General features: G+C 43.4%; 1 protein-coding gene across 3 annotated transcripts; it reads left to right on the forward strand.

Annotated features, from left to right (window-relative positions):
- The first annotated feature begins 529 nt into the window (after positions 1–529).
- On the forward strand, positions 530–18,203 carry POPDC2 (popeye domain cAMP effector 2). Of its 3 annotated transcripts, none has more exons than XM_019653127.1 (4): positions 530–1,465; positions 5,664–5,772; positions 10,828–11,327; positions 17,057–18,203. In XM_019653127.1, exons 1-4 carry the CDS (start codon positions 975–977, stop codon positions 17,061–17,063), a joined length of 1,107 nt encoding a protein of 368 aa, XP_019508672.1. In that variant the 5' UTR covers positions 530–974; the 3' UTR covers positions 17,064–18,203. The 3 variants fall into 3 exon arrangements, with proteins under 3 accessions (XP_019508672.1, XP_019508684.1, XP_019508679.1); XM_019653139.1 differs by having other exon boundaries at positions 10,828–11,233; XM_019653134.1 differs by having other exon boundaries at positions 10,828–11,371; positions 17,057–17,146.
- The last annotated feature ends 142 nt before the right edge of the window (positions 18,204–18,345 follow it).

An 18,345-nucleotide genomic window follows, 5' to 3' on the forward strand; every position in this document is an offset into this window, starting at 1 on the left:
GAGCAATGTATTACCATTGCATTAACTATTACTAGATCCAGATATATGCAGGAGGATGTCAGCTTAGAATTCAAAAAGTTGCTTTGCATAGCTTTTTTTTTTAATGGATGTCAAATAAATGCCTAATGATATTTACAATGTGATTTAATAAAGTCCTTTGAGAGGTTTGCCAGTTCTCACTGTTAGGATTTTTTCTGATAATAGTCCCATACTTTCCTACTTCGATGTGTCCTCCTACCTGAGGAGAGCCCCTGGCCCTCCACGTGGGGAGCCCTGGACAGTGTTTTGTCCTGAGGTGGTGTAAATTCTATGCTCACTTTTCCTTTGTCCCCCCTGCCTACCTCTCTTGCCCTGAGGCCTTATCGTGTCCTCTGGGGAGCTATGTTAAGTGCTCTGCCAGCCTGTCTGTGTGCCTGGCCTGTTTTTTCTCACTGGCAGTACCTCTTGGATTCCAATTCCAAACATGGTATCCATCTGGGGTCACCCTTTCTTCCGGTGCCAAGAGAAACGCATTCCAAATAGAACACAAGTGTGCCTCCCGTGCTGAGCTCTCCTCATTCTGTTTGGGGACAACAGAGTGCAGGATGTGGCCCCTTTATTATCCTTCCCTGCTGACGTTTTCAGGCGCATAGTCCTATCCTTTCTTCAGGACAATTTAAGTTTTCTGCTAAGAGCCAAATGTGAAGACTGGCTTAAGTATCCTGGAGGCAAGGAAGCTCGCCAGAGCTCTGCCGGGAGTGCCAGAGCCTTACTGAGGGACAGAAGAAAAATAGTTTTTAAGTTCTCCATGAAGTGTATACTATGTTCTGCCATTCATTCCCAAAGCTACAGGAAGCATTCCTCTCGGGAAAGGTGGAGTTTGTGGTGAGAAGCCGGAGGTGAGAAGACACCTGGGAGGACAGACTAATCCATTTCCTGCATTTCCTATGTGAGGATAGTGTTGGAGCCCAGCAAGGCTTTGAGGCGCCCTGAAGATGAACGCCAACAGCAGCTCGGTGGGCCAGCTCCTCTTGCAGGGGCCTGTGTGCATTGGCTGGAAGCAGGACCTGGAAGGCGCTGTCTACCATCTGGCGAACTGCTTCTTGCTCCTGGGCTTCATGGGGGGCAGTGGGGTATATGGATGTTTCTACCTCTTTGGCTTTCTGGGCACAGGTTCCCTGTGCTATGTGCTGTGGGGCTGGTTCGATGCCTGTGGCCTGGACATTGTCCTCTGGAGTTTCCTGCTGGCAACAGCCTGCCTGCTCCAGCTGGCTCATCTGGTATACCGCCTGCACGAGGACGCCCTCCCTGAGGAGTTTGATCTCCTCTACAGGACGCTGTGCCTGCCCCTGCAGGTGCCCTTGCAGGCGTACAAGCAGATCGTTCACTGCTGCGAGGAGCAGGTCTTGACTCTGGCCACTGAGCAGACCTATGCCGTGGAGGGCGAGACGCCCATCAATCGCCTGTCCCTGCTGCTCTCTGGCCGGTAAGCTACTCTTCACTGCTCAGCACTTCTTTCTCTGCCCACGCTTCTCATTTCTCAGTGATTGCCTTGCCATTTACTGTCTCCTCCCACTGAGGGAAGGATGTGGCAAATTAAACAAACCAAATGGATTTTTCTAAGCATGGGTTTGCTTCCTCTTTCTTTCCCACAGCAAACTAGATCATGACGCATCTTCTTCATTAGCAGGAAGGACTGTGTGTGCATTTGAGGCTGGGAAATGTGAAGTGAGTACTTCTCAAGCCTGGGTCTGAAATGACCACACACACACACACACACACACACACACACACACACACACACACACACAGCAGCGTGTCATGCCTAAGTTGCAGCAATAGCTTTGTAAGCTTTGAAAAACTGAACATTTCAGTAAGATTAATTTGTTCCTCCCATATGCTTTCAACATTTGCTAAGTGCCAACTGTGTGCAGAGACCATTGCCAAAACAGAGGGGGTTTCCTGTAATCCTTGTTCCATGCCAGGGCATCAGGGATGTTGAGGAGATCCAGTACAGACTCTGTGGTAAAGCCATTTTGTAAACATGCAGATATGGAGAGGGAATTCCCCTTGTCACTTTTCCATTCCCAGTTGCTCTATTGAGTTTCTTACTGGCCAAGAAGTCAGATACTGTAAATCTGAGGGCCAGACAGTGAGGGAAGAGTAGTGTTGCCCACACATGTCTCACTGAAGATTTCGTAGAGACACCTGGCTGACTCTTTTTAAGAAGGCTGACAGTCAGACACAAGCAGAAATGGTCTTAGTCAGGATCAGCGTATCCTCCGTCAGCCTGCGTGGAGTGCTAGCCATTGGCCAGTATCTCCTGAATCAATACCACGGGGCTCTGTGCTACACATTCAGTAGGCAACTGTGGATTCTTTGAAATAGGGCCTTAGGAACTTGATGTTGGGGCTGAGCAACAAACAGTAAACATCTTAACCTGGTGCATTTGGGCTGACTGTGCAAGGCAAGCAAAGTATTTCTAAAGCTTTGTCTTCCGTTTTCTCCCCTGCTTTCCTGAGACCAAGAGAAAGAACGTGATAGAAAAAAATAAGATAGTAATCAGAATGCTCTGATTCGAAGGGGAGGAAGGATGAAACCAGGTAAGACCACCAAATACATGGTGGGGGAAAAAAGAGTTTAACCATGATGATGGTACTGCATTTATGTATTAATGTACAGAGTCGAAAGTGCTATGTATACATATTTTTATTTTGTTTGGACTCAGAGGTCCTGGGTTGCAAAAGCTATGAGTTTTTGTGGGGAGAAATTTTATTTTATTATTAGTGAATTGAAGTGTAAACAAATGCAATTATTTGTAAACAAAAACATGTATAAATACACATACATTATGACTATTGCCAACACATTTGCCACTTACAGTTCCACGCTTAAAATAAAGACAATTTAGTAAACGTACTCATTCATGAGACCCATGCTATTATTTGCTTGCTCTTTGTAGTTCCTCTGTTCAAAGGAGGGACTTGAGACTGGTGGGAGAAATGTCCACTCCACTTGTATGGTGCTCATTTATGGAAATATGTTCTGATTATGGAATGGTTCAGGTATCTTTTCTATGACAGATTTACCATGAACTTGTATAAGACCATTTCCCTGTGAAAGGGAGAGGGAGGCTTGCGCCCTTGGCATGGCTTTTCTTAGTATACTTAGCATCAAAAACCCGAGTCAGAAATTAGACTGTTTTGATTTTTTTCCTTGCTTTTCAAGGTTTGGAGTAAGAGTTTTTGTTTTGTTACCTTTCAATGTCATCCTGTTTCAACTTTGCTAAGTTGTAGCTTCTAATTTGTGATCAGGCTCCAGTTTTAAAGAATGGTTGTACATTTGGCTCATTATAGTGAGGTACCAAACACCTCGGAGCAGTAGACAAAAACGTGGGCAGCTCCTCCACCTCGTGTGCAGACTCTCATCTGGAGCCCTTTGCTGAAACTTCAGATATCCTTTTTGTTTTATTCTAATAAAGACTCAGGAAGTGATTTCCTCAAAGTTTATCACCCTGTTAAGCTGTGCTTACTATTGGACAGTTTCTCTCATATATTATTCAAAGCACGAATTCCCACATGCACAGCCTCCTGAGCAGGCAACTAACTAAGCTATTCACATAGGAGGAAATTACTTTCCCATACAGGAGATCAAGAAGGAAGAAGAGACTCAAACGATAAAGGATATAGTATACCAATTTAAATGGCTTCAGGAAGCCATGCTGGCTCATCAGATGTTACTCACACTAAAACGGCCCTCCTCGGTGGCTTGCTTGAGTGGCTAGATTCCTTGTTCAGGAGATGATGCGAGGATCTGATGTATGCTGCCGCAGCCTCATTCTCTCCAGTTGTTTTTCTTCCTTTATTTGAGAAGCTTATTCTTGAAATTTTGATCCCCTTTTATGGTGACACAGTGTTAACTTGTTCAATCATTTGTTCCTTCTTTCCTCCATCCCTCCCTCCCTCCTGCCTTTCCTTCCTTTCTTCCTTCCCCTCTCCAAAAATATTTATTGAGTGCTAGAGACTACGGATCCAGTGTTAAAATACAGAGGGTGCCAAAGAAATCTATACACATTTTAAGAAAGGAAAAAAAATGTATTAAAATTACGCTAATGGTAACCACTTTGAGCACCTCTTGTAATTGCAGAAGTCAAACGAGACTTTTATTCATCTTTTATTGGTATATATTGAGTATTACAATTTTAATAGTTTTTTTTCTGTCTTAAAAGTGTATACATTTTTTTGGCACCCTCTGTATATAAAATATTGTCCTTGTATTCATGGAGCTTACAATCTGTTGAGAAAGTCAACAATTAATGTGTGACATAGTGGTGAATAACAGACACAATATTTCCAAGGAGAGATGCAAAGTGCAATGAGAATGCGTAACCGGTAGAATCTAACTTTTCTGGGGATGTCCGACTAGGCTCCCTGGAAGAGGAAATGTTTAAACTGCGACCTGAGGAGAAGGTGGGGCTTCGGAAGAAGTCCATCTAGAAGGAACAGAATAAGTGAAGACATATTCTATTTCACAATAGCACACAAGCCAATGCAGCTGGTTATTTATGTGCCCGTGACTTCCATTCAATTGTGAAATCCTTAAAGGTAAGGATCACATTAGACCCATCTCTGCATTTCTAAACCTCCAGGAACAAAGGAGGTGCTCCATGAGTTAGGAGACCATGGCACTTCATTTTCTCTTGTATCATTTTGTTACTCAGGGAAGCTCTGCCTGGCTATCTAAATATATATATTACCTTGTCTTGTAGGAACAAGTGTGTTTCTGCCATCAGAGACTATGGGCTGATACCACATCCTTGGCTTGGCTTGAGATCTACATTCCTTTCTGTCTTCCATCTTTAGGTTGTCAGATAATATGTAATAGCTTCTTAATTGATGATGATCTTTGGGGATTTGTATGCATACATATATAACTAGGCATTCATTAGGAGCCAGACTTGGAATACTAATTAATATCCTATTGGCCAGAACTTAATCACATGGCTCTACCTAGCTGCAAGGGAGATAGGGAAATGAAGTCCAGCTGGGCAGCCAGGAACCCAGCTGAAACTAGTAGTATGGAGGAAGGGAAAAAGTAGACATTGGAAAGCAGACTGCACACTGGATTTCCCAGCTTTCCATTCATCTCCATCCTGATTTTCTTCTCAATGTCCTGTTGATCTTTCAAAACAGCTGAAATTTATCTTTGAGAACTCTGCCACTTGAAGAGAACTAATTGCTCTCCTTCCTCTAGTCTGTTCCACAATAGCATACATTGACTTGCAGCCAATTATTTATGTGCCTGTGACTTGCACTAAATAGTGAAATCCTTAAAGGCAAGGATTACATCTCTGCATTTCCAGACCTCCAGGAACACAGGAAGTACTGTGTTTAATACAATAAAGCTCCAGAAAAGATGGAACAATAATAGCTCCAAATGGACTGGATGAATCTTAGATATCTTTTTAATCTGCGGCCCTTGCCTGATAGAGCTACCTCCTTCTCTGGTACAACTCATTTTAGAAGAGAGGTTGAAGCGAAAACTCTGAGTTTTCTGGGGGAAAGAGGAAAAAGCCCATACTGGATCCTAATCGATTTCCATTTTTTAAATGTCATTTGGACTTTGAAGCAGATTTGGGTAGCCATTCCCCTTTTCCCATATGGTCTCTTTTCTCCCTTTGCCAGGGTTCGTGTGAGCCAGGATGGGCAGTTTCTGCACTACATCTTTCCTTACCAGTTCATGGACTCTCCTGAGTGGGAATCACTGCGGCCCTCTGAGGAGGGGGTGTTCCAGGTAACAGGGAACGCCATGGTGGTACCCTCCTGCCCATCCCACTATCATCCTGCAATATCTCCCCATCTTTCCCCTCTGATATTCTGTCCATGAAACCACTGCCAATATGATGCTAAGGTGGGAGCACTCTCCTGTGGCAAGAGTGCCTGGGCTCCTGGCAGAGGTGAGGTGGGGTAGGGAGGTATTGACCCCTGATTAGTGGGCCATGACTTCTATGACCAAAACTCTTGCAGAAGACCCCAGTGACTACAAGATAAAACTCATACACTCCTTAGAGAGTAACTTAAGACCTTTAGTGATATCCAGCCATACTCCAGCCCCTCCCCACTCACACTTTTTGCTCATACCAGCCATACTGAACTAGTAGATTTCAATAAACACAACACATTGTTTTGCAATGGCCATGCCTTGGCCTCTACTGTCCCTTCCATCTGAGATATATTTCCCCCATCTAGATGAAGCTGTGGCATCTCACTTCCTCTGAAGCCTGCCCAGATTGACCTCACCAGCTTCCCCACAGCTTATTGTTCCTGCCTTTTCTTTTCCTTCTACTTACGCTGAGTGGTGCGCATATTGGTCTCTGTCCCAATGATCTGGTTTCCTTTCTGTCTTCCACACAGTGAACTCTTTGAGATAGAAATCTGGGCTTCTCTTTCTATCTCCAGGCTCCAGAGGCCTTGAATATAGTAGGTGTACAATAAAGGTTGGCTGAACGGGCTTGGCAATGGGCAGTTGGTTTCTCAGAGGACTCTACTGGGCATTCACATTCACACTCCAAGGTGGGAGCCTGGCTGCCCAACTCCCTACTCTCTTCCCTGCCAATCCTTCAGACTCTGGGTACCTTCTTTGTAGTTCTCACTGAATGGCTAGCATGTGGAAGGCACTACATAGTGTATTGTATTATTATCATAATAATCCTCTGTGTTGAATATTATTACTACCCCATTTTCCAGATGAGGAAACAGAGGCTCAAAAACATCAAGTAATTTTCCCAAGGTCTTGGTCTAGAAAGTGCCAAAAGCCAACTTGCCTGGCTCTACTATTTATGTTCCTTTTTAAAATGGGGGGGGGGGGTCACCAGGAGAGTGGAGTGTATACACACATACACACACACCACACACACACCCTGTTACAGGGACTCCCCTGTCCAGATCTCCAGAATTGGGTTCCATCTGTCTCCTACCTCTCTCTTCTATCAGGAAGGGAGTCCCTCAGGCTAGCATATGAGCCAACCCTAGAATAGACACAAGCCAGGCAGTGCCACCTGGCTGGGCCTGCTTCCGTCCCACCCTGACTTTTGGCTCTGTGAGGACAGAGGCTGAGAGGCAATCCTGATCCCACTGCCAGGACCACCAGCCATAGACTCCCTCTGATCGGGTTCCTACCCTGCCCCCTCAAACACACACACACACCCCTCTCTCTAACCAATCTACCAGTCCCTTTGAGAACTCCCTGGGCTGTAAGAACCCCCAGGAGGCCTGATTCAGAGCCTGAGACAGCAGGCCCAGGCTCTGTTTCTGACAGTGACACTGAGAAACAGGTGGTGGATAAGCTGGGTGTCCTCCTCTAAGTTATGCTTGAAAGGAAGGGCTATAACCCGAGATGGCCTCTCAGCCTGGAATGTAGGTACCGTCATATTCCCCCCATTTATATTTTTAGTGTGCACTTCATTTGGGAGCAATGACATTCACACTTTTGCTATTGGCTGTGAAAAGTCCAATTTCCTCTTTGCAAATGTCAAATGTCCTGAGTTATAGTTCATCTTGTCCTTGTCTTTTGCAATTACATCGTCTGTTGACTAAGAGGACAATCCGCAGTGACTGCGTGAATCATAATTCTCATTGTGTTTATCACGAATGACACAACATTCCATCACACTTCCTCAATTTTACTGGACCCAAGTTTTCTTTTCATATGTAATCTCTTTTAGTTCATTCAACCAAACAAACTGAGGTGAGAATTAAAGAAAAACTTGTCAAACATACAGACATGTACATATGTATGTGGGAACCAATCAATAAACAGGTTTCCTAAAAACTTTTGGGGAAGGATTTTATATACAGGACAAGAGAAAGTGACATTAGGTTGTTTAACAACATGCAGAATGGGTGGTCTTCACCTGATTCACTCATTCACTTCAGTATAATATTTACTGAGCACTTATACCAGGTACTGTTAAAAGTGCTTGGAATATATCAGTGAACAGAACTGATGAAGGTCCCTGCTTTCAGGCAATTTACATTTTATTATGTTGATAGTAGGGGAGACAAAAAATAAGCCATAGACATAATGAATAAGTAAATAATGTAATATGTTAAAAGATCATAACTGATATTTTAAAAAATAGAATAGTACAAGGAAGATAAAGTTGCAATTTTAAATGAGGTCATGGAAGTCTTTGTTGAGCAGGTGACTTTGGAGGAAAGACCTGAGGGAGGTGACAGTATGAGCTCTGTGAATATCTGAGGGAAGAGCATGTCAGAGAGAAGGAACAGCCAGTGCAAAGGCCCAGTGGTGGGAGGAACTAGCATGTTTGAGGTATAGAAAGGAGGCCAGTGTGGCTGGGACAGAGAGAGGGTGGGGGACAGAATAGCAGGAGAGGAAGCCAGAGAGGTGACGAGAAGCCACATCATGTAGGGCCAGAGCATATATTTTCTAGATAGAGCCAAAATGATTTCCTAATACATTGGATGTAGTGTGTGACAGAAAGAGGATCAAGGAAAACTCTCGGCCTTTTGCCCTGAGCAACTGGAAGGATGAAGCTGTTATCAACTGAGACAAGAAAGGCTATAGGTAGGTTTGGGGGGAAGAGAGGAAGTTCAATTTGGGATATATTAGATTTGCTTCGTCTGTGGACATTTAAATGGAGGTGCTACACAAGCAGTTAGATATCTGAGTCTGGAATTAAGAAATGAGGCCTAAGCTTGTGACATAAATTTGGGAGTTGTTGGCATACAGATGATATTTAAAGTCATTGGGTTGGATGAGATCACCACGTGTGTGAACTTAGACAAAGGAGGGGGTTCAAGAACCAAGCCCTTCTAGTGTTTAGAAACTGGAGAGTAAAAGAGGGAGCAGCAAAGGAAGCTGAAAAGGAGCAATCAGGAGATTGTACCAGGAGAGTATGGCGTCCTGGGAACCAAGTAAAGAAAAGGTATCAAAAGAGGAGGGAGTGGTCACAGGATTAAACACTATGAAAACTGACCACTGCACCTTAGAGGTCATTGGTGACCTTACCAGGAACAGTGTTTGTGGACTGCTAGGGGCAACCACTTCCTGGTTTAAGAGAAGGTGAGAGGAGAGGAGTTAGAGATAGCAAGTACAGACAACGTTTTCATGGCGTTTTGCTGAAAAGGAGAGCAAATTGATGGAGTGATAGCTAGCCAAAGAAGTGAGGTAAAGAAAAGGATTCTCGTTTTTTATTTTGATTTATTTTAAGATGGAAGAAATAATAGCATGTTCCTAAGAATGCCCATGGTCTTTCTGCTTGGCTCTAAGGACGGTGTTTATGTCCAGATTAGCTCTTACACACACCTGCCTCATGTTCAGTACTCTGATGTGTTCTTTGGAAATTGTTAGTAAGCGCATCTAAAGTACCAGCTATGACAGAGGGTGACCACCACTTGCTAAACTATTAGTAATGGACAGATTGTGAGCACTTACCTACTTTCAGAATCCTTTCATGATGCAACATGCTCAGAGAGATTAAGTAATATGTGTGATATCACACAGCTGGTAAAGGGTAAAGCTGAAATTTTAAACTAGCTTCTGGCCTTGATGAGGTGATTTAAAGCCTTGTCTTCAGTGCTGATGATTAGGCAGGGAGAAGTGGAGACGGGGAAATGAGTGAAGAAAATGGAGGAGGGTTACTGCAGAGGGGAAGAGGAAGGAGAGGAAGATAGTGGGAGATCTGGTAGGCACACAGGAGCTAAAAGGATTGTGTAAAATCTCTAACAAAGAATGTTTGTAAGTCAGCTCTACCTTTAATTAGATAATGCAAATAAAGAACACAATGCCTGGCATTTGAGTCACCTCTCAATTAATATTAGCTGTTATCATCATCATCATCATCATTTACACTGCCTCCATTCACAAATCTTCATCTCATGAACTCTGTCAGTCATCTCACTTCAAAAGTATTTTGGCCAATTATAATAGATTATCAAAAATCGTGTGACTCTATACCCTTTTCCTTTACTGTCTTAAGTATGTTTCCACTTTAACCCTAGCTTTACCACTCATCATTGTTTTAACAAGGATTTATCAAGCATCTACTGGGTGCTGGGCACACATTATTTACCCTGCAAGCGTAATTTAGCTTTGCATCATGGGCACATAGAGAGTGCTCAGAAATTCCTAGATGACTACATCAGTGGAGTGTGGGCGGCCCCTCGACTTTGTGCTCTGAACAGTTCCTCTTCCCGTATGCCCTTTTTCTGACTTTAGTTATCAGATCTGTCTGGTCACTTGTGGCCGGGTCAAGAGCAACTTCATGGACCTGAATCCTAGGCTAGTGTTCTGTCCACTTGCTGCAGCTTGGCATATCTAATCAAAAGCTATTCTCTAACTGAAATGCTTTCCAGCTCTTTTTGCATCCTTATTTTAATATATTATTATTCTTTATTCTTAAAACAAGCTGTCATCACCATTCCAACCTTTCTTCAGAGCACTAGGAGGTACCTTCTCTCGAAATCACAACAGACTCAGACCCTTCTGAAGCCATTAACATTATCAGGCATGGGGCCATAGACTATGAGAGATGAGACCAGATTGGAAACTGAGGCTCCAAGGTGTGAGGGCCCAGTAAGTGAATGGCTGATCCCAGGGCCCCTGACAAGGCCTCCACCCCACCCACCCCCATCACTGAACACAAGTAAAAGTCACTGCTGGACCTCGTCTGGGCAAGGCCAAGGGTGCGGGGGGGGGGGCAGTGATCCCATAGTTTCTTCAATAAAAGTGTAGCCTTTTGACAAGTAACTGTACGTTTCTCTCTGCTAAACATGGACACCTTTTTTTTAGTTCAAACCCTCACTCTCTGCTCACGACCCCTCTCAGGTCACTCTGACTGCCGAGACCGCATGCAGCTACATTTCCTGGCCGCGGAAAAGTCTCTACCTTCTTCTGGCCAAAGAGCGATATATCTCCCGCCTCTTCTCGGCCCTGCTGGGCTATGACATCTCGGAGAAACTCTACGGCCTCAATGACAAGCTCTTTGCTAAGTTTGGGCTGCGCTTTGACATCCGTCTCCCCAGCCTCTACCATGTCCTGGGTCCTGCGGCCCCAGATCCAGGGCTGGAGTCCACGGAGGAGGAGGACGTCCACGAGGCAGCTGGGTCCCCGCCTCGGGCCACACCCACAGATGTCCTGCAAACACCCCCTTGCTCTCCCCTTCCAGCTGCCACCCACCCTCCTGCACCTGCTTCCCGGGCCAGAATGTCCCGGCCTGACAGCGGCGTCCTGGGTGAGGACTCCAGCAGTCTGGTGCTGGAGGATTTTGAGGAGGTGTCAGGATCAGAATCGCTTATGGATTATAGGAGCGATGGGGAGTACATGAGGTGAGGGAGAACTAACATGGGCGCGGCCATGCTCAGGATTCTGTGTAAGTACTCAGAGGGCCGCAGCCACACCTTCCTGGCCGCAGGTGGCCTTAACTCCTCTTGTAAGGACAGGAAAAGTGGTTCATGAAGGCTGTCCTCTCAGAGGACTCCCAGAAAGTGGCATTAACCACACCTCACTGATAGCAACTCACTGCAGGTGCATGCAAGGCATGAGGGGGTTTTAAAACGCATTCCTCATTAAGTGTGATTGCATTTTGGAAAGTGAGCTGGTTGACATTTTGATCAAGCAGATAGGTTGCTAAATGTTTTTGCAAGACTGTGCTAATAGCTAGGGCTAAAGGGGATTTTATTTGGGGCATACTTTTAAAGGGGAAACAAAAGAAGCTGACATGATTCTACTTCCAATTGCTGCCAGGAAGCTGGCATAAAGTCAGCTCCAGGAAGCAGTTGTTATTTAGCCTGAATTGTGCAGTTGCCCGTTAAAATCGCATATTTCAAAGAGGCTTGTGATACAGGCTAATAACCTGAGAGGAAAATGTCCCCACCTTGCTCTCCTCGCGCTCAGTGGAGAGTGCTGATGGTGCAGGCAGAGGACTGGACGCTTCTCTGACTGAATGTTACTGTCACCGGATGGGTATCCAGTGGCCACGTTTTCCCTGCAAAGCCCACCTATGTGAGGTGGCGTGGGCACCAACTTGGGTGGGCCTAGCGGTGCATGCAGGATTTCCCCCATAGACCAGATGAGTTTACAAAAGGGCTGTACTGACTAGTTCTGGGAAATTGTTTTCATGTTCCTCCTCCCTGCTCTCACATGCTGTGACATTTTCTTCTGAGATTCCACACAGCCATGGTGGAGGACTGGTTTATCCTGAGGAAAATCCCACAGTTTTCTATTTGGAAGGCATTTCCAAGTGTGGGCTGGGGCAAGGCCCTAAGAGACCCATTGTTCTTTGGGAAGTGCTGACAAATTTCCTGAGGAACTAGCATGGTGAGGAAGGTTTCCAGGGTACACGAAGTGAATGGCTGAAAATGTATATTTTGAAACATAAGTAATATAAATGATAAAACAGGCAAGAGAGGTGAGTGACAAGAGGTTAGATATTTGGTTTTATAGATATGGAATGTATCATGTCCTATGATGCCAGTATCCTAGAACCGCAGTTGAGCTGATTCTGGGGTCGTTCTAAGGCTCTATCTAGCACCTGAGATCACTTTGTTGACCTCCTCCATTTGCAGTGTCCACTTTGTCCACTCTCATCGCCCCTTTCCCATTGTGCTGATATTCACCTCCCTGTTTATCCAACCCCTTTCCAGACATGAGGATTATGTCCTGTGGTCTCTCTCTCCAATTCACCTACCCACCTGTATACACTCTTAACTCACAGCAACTCTCAGTGTTCTCATGTTCCTCCTGGTTTTCTTCTCTTTTCCTGATTCTATCTGTTCTCTTCCTTTTTCCTTCTTCTTTTTTTTTTAGCTGAGCCATCCTGCCACCTGTTGGCAGCTCAGAGACAGCTCAGCTCGGGCTGGGAATCGAACCACTGTTGCTCAGACCTCAAACTCTTGAGCGAGCTCTTAACCAACTGAGCCACTCAGTCGGCCCTCCTTCTTCCTTCTTTCTGTCTTCTGCTCAGCCCCTGGTTGCCTCAGTTGCTGCTCTTAAAAAGAAAAATGTCTTCAGCTGGCCAAGTGGCTCAGTTGGTTAAGAGCGCCAGCTCTGAGCAGCAGGGTCACCGGTTCGATTCCCACATGGGCCAGTGAACTGCACCCGAACTGAGCTGCCACTGAGCTGCCAACAGATGGCAGGATGCCTCAGCTGGTGAGAGGACGTGCTCCTAACAACAAGGTTGCTGGTTCCACTCCCGCATGGGATGGTGGGCTGCACCCACCTGCAACTAATACTGAACACAGCACCTTGAGCTGAGCAGCTGCAAGCTGCCGACAGGCGGCCAGATGGCGACTGGACTTGGAGCTGAGCTAGCTGCGCCCTCCACAACTAAGATTGAAGGACAACTTCGCTGTTCCATTTCCCCAATTCCTCAACACTGTTTCCTTTCCCCAATTCCCCAATAAAATCTTTAAAAAAAAAAAAAGAAAAGAAAAATGTCCTTTCCTTATTCTCAGTTAATTTCCCCTCTTTATATTTTTCCTCTGTATCTTCTCCATTTTATTGTTCATGTATTTATCTATTATCTTCTTTTCCTTTTCCCCCACTTTCCTGCCTTGCTCTATCTATTCTTCCTCCTAAACTACCCTGTACCCGCAATGTAGTTTTTAATCCTGACTCTTCCAAGATCAGTACCTCTCACTCTGCCTATTAAGAAAACTACTCAAATGAAGCTGTGAAAATTCCCAACTGTAGGTGGGTACACATTTCATGCATGAGTTTCCTGAAACATTCAGAGGCAGGCAGCATGGTAAACAAGAAAGAGACCCAGACTGCAAGCCCAAAGTCCTGGCTTCTATGTCTGTTTTCTGCTACTTTTTGCAAACCACTGAACCTTGCTTTCTTCATTTGAGTGTGTTGGACCGATTGGCTTCCAAAGGCCCTCTTGGGTTTAAGAGAGAAGGCAAAGGATGAGTTGTTCAGAGGAGGAAAGGGGAAGCAGTCAGTCAGTGGTGTAATGGGTCTGGGGTATGAAATCCCCTAAGCATGAAGTCTCTCTGCTACATTTCAGTATGATTTCATGTGACTTCTGACTGTTTTCCTCCCTGCTGGGCAGTGGGCCCTGCTTGACTCAAAGTTACCTCCATTCTGTACCTGTGCAAAGAGTTTATCACCTACCATGTGCAGATGTTCTATGTGAAAGGAGGTCAATCTCCAAGGTCCTCCACCATTAATACCCTCATATGAAATGCTCCTTTCCAAACTCAGCCATTTCTGAAGCTCAAGATGAGAAAACTAATATAACTCACTTTTTTCTTTTTTTAATTGGGGAACAGTGTGTTTTTCCAGTACCCATCAGCTCTAGGTCAAGTAGTTGTCTTCAATCTAGTTGTGGAGGGCGCAGCTCCATGGCCCATGTGGGAATCGAAACAGCAACTTTGGTGTTATGAGCCTGAACTCTAACCACCTGAGCTAACTGGCCGCCCCATAACTCACTTTTTGAAGTACGAGTATTTGCAGTATAAAGAGAGTAGGTTTTTAAATATTTGTTTGTTTAAGCAATAGAAAGGAAAAAACATATTATTTACTTCCAAACCACAGAATTTTCAGAACCACTTGAAAACATGATCACATTTGCCAAATTTCAGACACTTTTCAGTTTAGTCTGTGATAATGGGATAAAGGAAACCAGAGATACCTTTCTGGAATAGTGTTTTGGATGTTTTGTTTGACTTATTTGCCATCAGACGCCTTCCAGGGTTACTATGGTAATCATAAGCATAGTCCTTTGTGATTGATAGCAATTTACTATTGTTTCCTTTATGAAGCAGAGCACGATTCACCATCTATTCTCTGGCTCTTTGGTTACCCAAATTGTAAGCTCATTGCTATTCGTCCCAGCACAGCAACTTAGATATGAGACAGGAAGCTGGCTGAATTCTGCATCATTGAGAATGACACAGGTTCATCATATTGACACCAGTGCTTGTCCCTTATGCCAATCCAATTTAAAACCCACTGAAAATAGAGCTTCCACTGGAGCTCTTTTTGGAAGAGAGTATACTGTTTAGTCTTGAGGTGCCCAGAACTGAACCACATATGAATGCTACTTCTTTTAACAGGCAAAGCAGTACTGACAGGTAATGTATTCATGCAGGGTCTTACAGCTAGACCCCACATTAACCCTGCCTTCACGAGAAGTTTCCCATTTTATTCTATGAACACTCTCCACAATGTTCCTTTTGGTGTCTTGCTTATAGGAGCTGCTCAATGAATGCATCTCTGAAATAGTCAAGTCAGATAATGAGTCCATTATCACAAATTAATTGAAAGTTATCTGAAATTTGGCCAATTTTGATTATGTGTTCAATTTGTTCTGAAAAGTCTGTGGTTTGAAAGTAAAAACTACATATTGTTTCCTTTCTCTCCATTATTTAAATAAACAAATAAAAGATTACAATGTGGAAGCTAATTGCAGTTAGGGAAAGAAGTCAGAGCCAGGACATAGTACCAAAGGCCAGAGAATAAACTGAACAAACATTTACTGATTATCTACTATATTTCAAGCACTGCGCCAGATAATCACATCATGAATAATTGTAACAGTTCAAAGAATTGAAGATGTTTAATCTGCAAGAGATGGGCAAGAGTAATATCTTCAAGTTTTAAAAAGAGGGAAATTAGAATTAGCCTTAATTTGATATAGTTCTTGAGGATAGAAGTGCATTAAAGGCCGAAAGCTACAAGGAGAAGGATTTCAGCTCAATATTAATAATGGACTGCCTCACAGAGTAGTGAGTTACTCATCACTGAAAGAGTAACAGGGACCAGAAGAAATCTCTCAGAGATTTTTAAAAGCGATTCAGGCTCTGAGAGAAGGATGCCTTTGGCCTTTGCGATTAAGGTGCCTTCTAACTCTGTGATGCTATGATTCTGAGATCTGACTCTAGTCCTGCCACTCAGCCACCATCGAGAGCAGCTCCCCATCTGCAGAACAGGACTAATACTCTAATACATAATTAATACCCACTAATAGGTAGTCATGCAGCCTCTGTCTGTCTTACCAGGTTGCCATGTGGGGAGTAACTGCAAAAAATGTGTAAAGGCAGTTTGTGAGTTGTAAAGTACTAGTTAAATGTAAGATATTTATTTTATATGTGTGTAGAATTATTTAGCAATCTCTCTATCTATCTATCTATCTATCTATCTATCTATCTATATATATATATATATATATCTCTGTCAGAGATACATGATTTCCCCCAGTCTGGCTTTCCAGGGAAGGTGGCAATTGCCAGAGTCCCCTGACAACAAAAGGAACAGAAAAAAGGTGTAGAAAACCCACACTAGCTTCTCAGCCCCCAATAAGTAAGCAGTGGCCAGACCTTCATCTGTTTTCCTTAGTTTGCTCCAGTGGAGACAGATCACCACCGCACTATATTCAGGCTCTTTCCCTCTGAAATGGCTATAGATACTTTGGAAGCTGTCAGTGTTGTTAAACAGCAATTTTCTCAAAGACCCGTAAAGATTCTTGGGGCAGAAAACTTGCCCTTGAAGGTGACCTGGCAGGAGCTGCCCTGGGGTCTCAGGTTCTGGGTCCCTAGATGGTGGTAACACCTCTACCTGCCAAAGCTCCACATTCAGTCAGGTAATTAGAGGCAGCAGTTCGCCCCCTGCCCTCTGGGTCACTGTAGCCTGTAACTGTACTCACTCCCAGGTTATTCTTATGTTGTACAGACCTCATTTACCTACCCCTCGCTTTGTAAGAATAAAAGAATGGGGTCTTATAAAGCTCACCATTTTTCCATACAGAGTTTTTTAAAACTTATTCAGTAATGTTAAATAAGAAGTAGAATTCTACAGATCCTTCATTGGAAGCAAAAGTTGATCTACTGGTTTCTTTACCTATAAAATAAGAGGATTGAACTATTTAACTTCAGAGATGACTCGTCCTAATACTCTAGAATGAAATGATTCAAAGATACAACTGTTCCTATTGTGCGAGGCATTGGATACAGTTAAAACATTGAGAATTGGTGGAGGCAAAAAAAAAAAAAAAGTAATAGGCAAGTTATTGGGAGCCATAGTGCTGAAACCCTCCCTCTTTTTCTCTCCACAGCTTCTAGAACTCCTCTCCAGAGCTGCTCTCAAGCTATGTCAATGGGTCAGGCCCCCTTGGCTCCAGTCCACACTCCTGAACTTTGAGGATCAATGGACCATCTATACTGTGGGATATTAAACATCCAGTGAATAAATTCGATGTATGTATAATACCAGGCAGGATATTCATGATATATTGTTAAATGACAAAGGAACATTATAGAGTTGTATGCTATGATTTCATTTTTGTTAAAAACCCCCCCAAAAAAAACCAAAAACAACTTCATATGTATATATTTGTATTAATTTGGAGAAATGTATGGAAGGACATACACCAAGCTATTAACCTGGATTACCTCACGGCTATGGCAACTATAAGTCTACAGTTTGACTTGTTACAATGAACATGTATTGCTTTTGTAATTTTTAAAATATATATAGTAAGGTGGGGTAGATTTGGTGGGGGGAATTAATATGAAGACCAAGACTGAGAAGAAATCACCAGTCTGCTTTAAATGAATCCTGGTACCCAGACCCTGAATTACAATCTTGCTTTAGAAAGACCTTGTGGGATGAACTGGAGTCTTTGTTCAGTAATTACTAAATAATCCCAAAGAGAAGAGAGTTAGAAGATGGTGAATATATTTGCTCCAGTAAACAAAAAGAGAAAGCTGAGATTCCTGAAATTAGCGATCAGTAAGTCTGATGTTGATTCCTAGCAAAGTCCAGGAATGAATTAGTAAAACTGTGGCTTGCATATACTTAGGAAATAAAGTTGCAATTACTAGGAGTTTGCATGGGTTCCTGGTAGTCAAGCCATGCTAAAGTTAAATTAATCATATTCTCTCCCAAATCAGGAGATCGCTATAGATATTGAAACTCTATATTGAACTCTATATTGAAACTCTAAAATATTGAAACTTTCCTCATAATACATAAGTAGTCAAGATTAACATGAGTTAGAAATATATGTGAAGGTTTATCCTCAGAGTACTGACTAATCTTAAGGATGTTTCTGAAGGTAGGACTCTACCCTTGACCTTCTCCTCCTTTCAAGTTCTTGGCTATAGATGTAGAAAAGGAGTCTATAAAAACGTCATATATAAATATACATATATATATTACATATGAGTATATATAATAAAATGTAAATAATATAAAAATTACATACAGCTTGGAAGGAGAGAGAAATATTCTTTTTTTTTTTTTTTTTTAAGATTTTTATTGGGTAATTGGGGGGATGGGAACAGTGCTGGGGAATTAGGGGAAGGGGAACAGACAAGTTGCTGTCGTTTTTGTTCTTCAATC

Source organism: Hipposideros armiger, unplaced genomic scaffold (genome assembly GCF_001890085.2).
Source record: "Hipposideros armiger isolate ML-2016 unplaced genomic scaffold, ASM189008v1 scaffold_8, whole genome shotgun sequence".
NCBI classification, from domain to species: Eukaryota; Metazoa; Chordata; class Mammalia; order Chiroptera; family Hipposideridae; genus Hipposideros; species Hipposideros armiger.

Excerpts from the sequence above, each read along its gene's own strand:
- POPDC2 (XM_019653127.1), top strand. The coding sequence starts at position 975 with ATGAACGCCAACAGCAGCTCGGTGGGCCAGCTCCTCTTGCAGGGGCCT. Across the intron at positions 1,466-5,663 it reads TCCCTGCTGCTCTCTGGCCG|GGTTCGTGTGAGCCAGGATG; the intron begins GTAAGCTACTCT and ends TCCCTTTGCCAG. Across the intron at positions 5,773-10,827 it reads CTGAGGAGGGGGTGTTCCAG|GTCACTCTGACTGCCGAGAC; the intron begins GTAACAGGGAAC and ends GACCCCTCTCAG.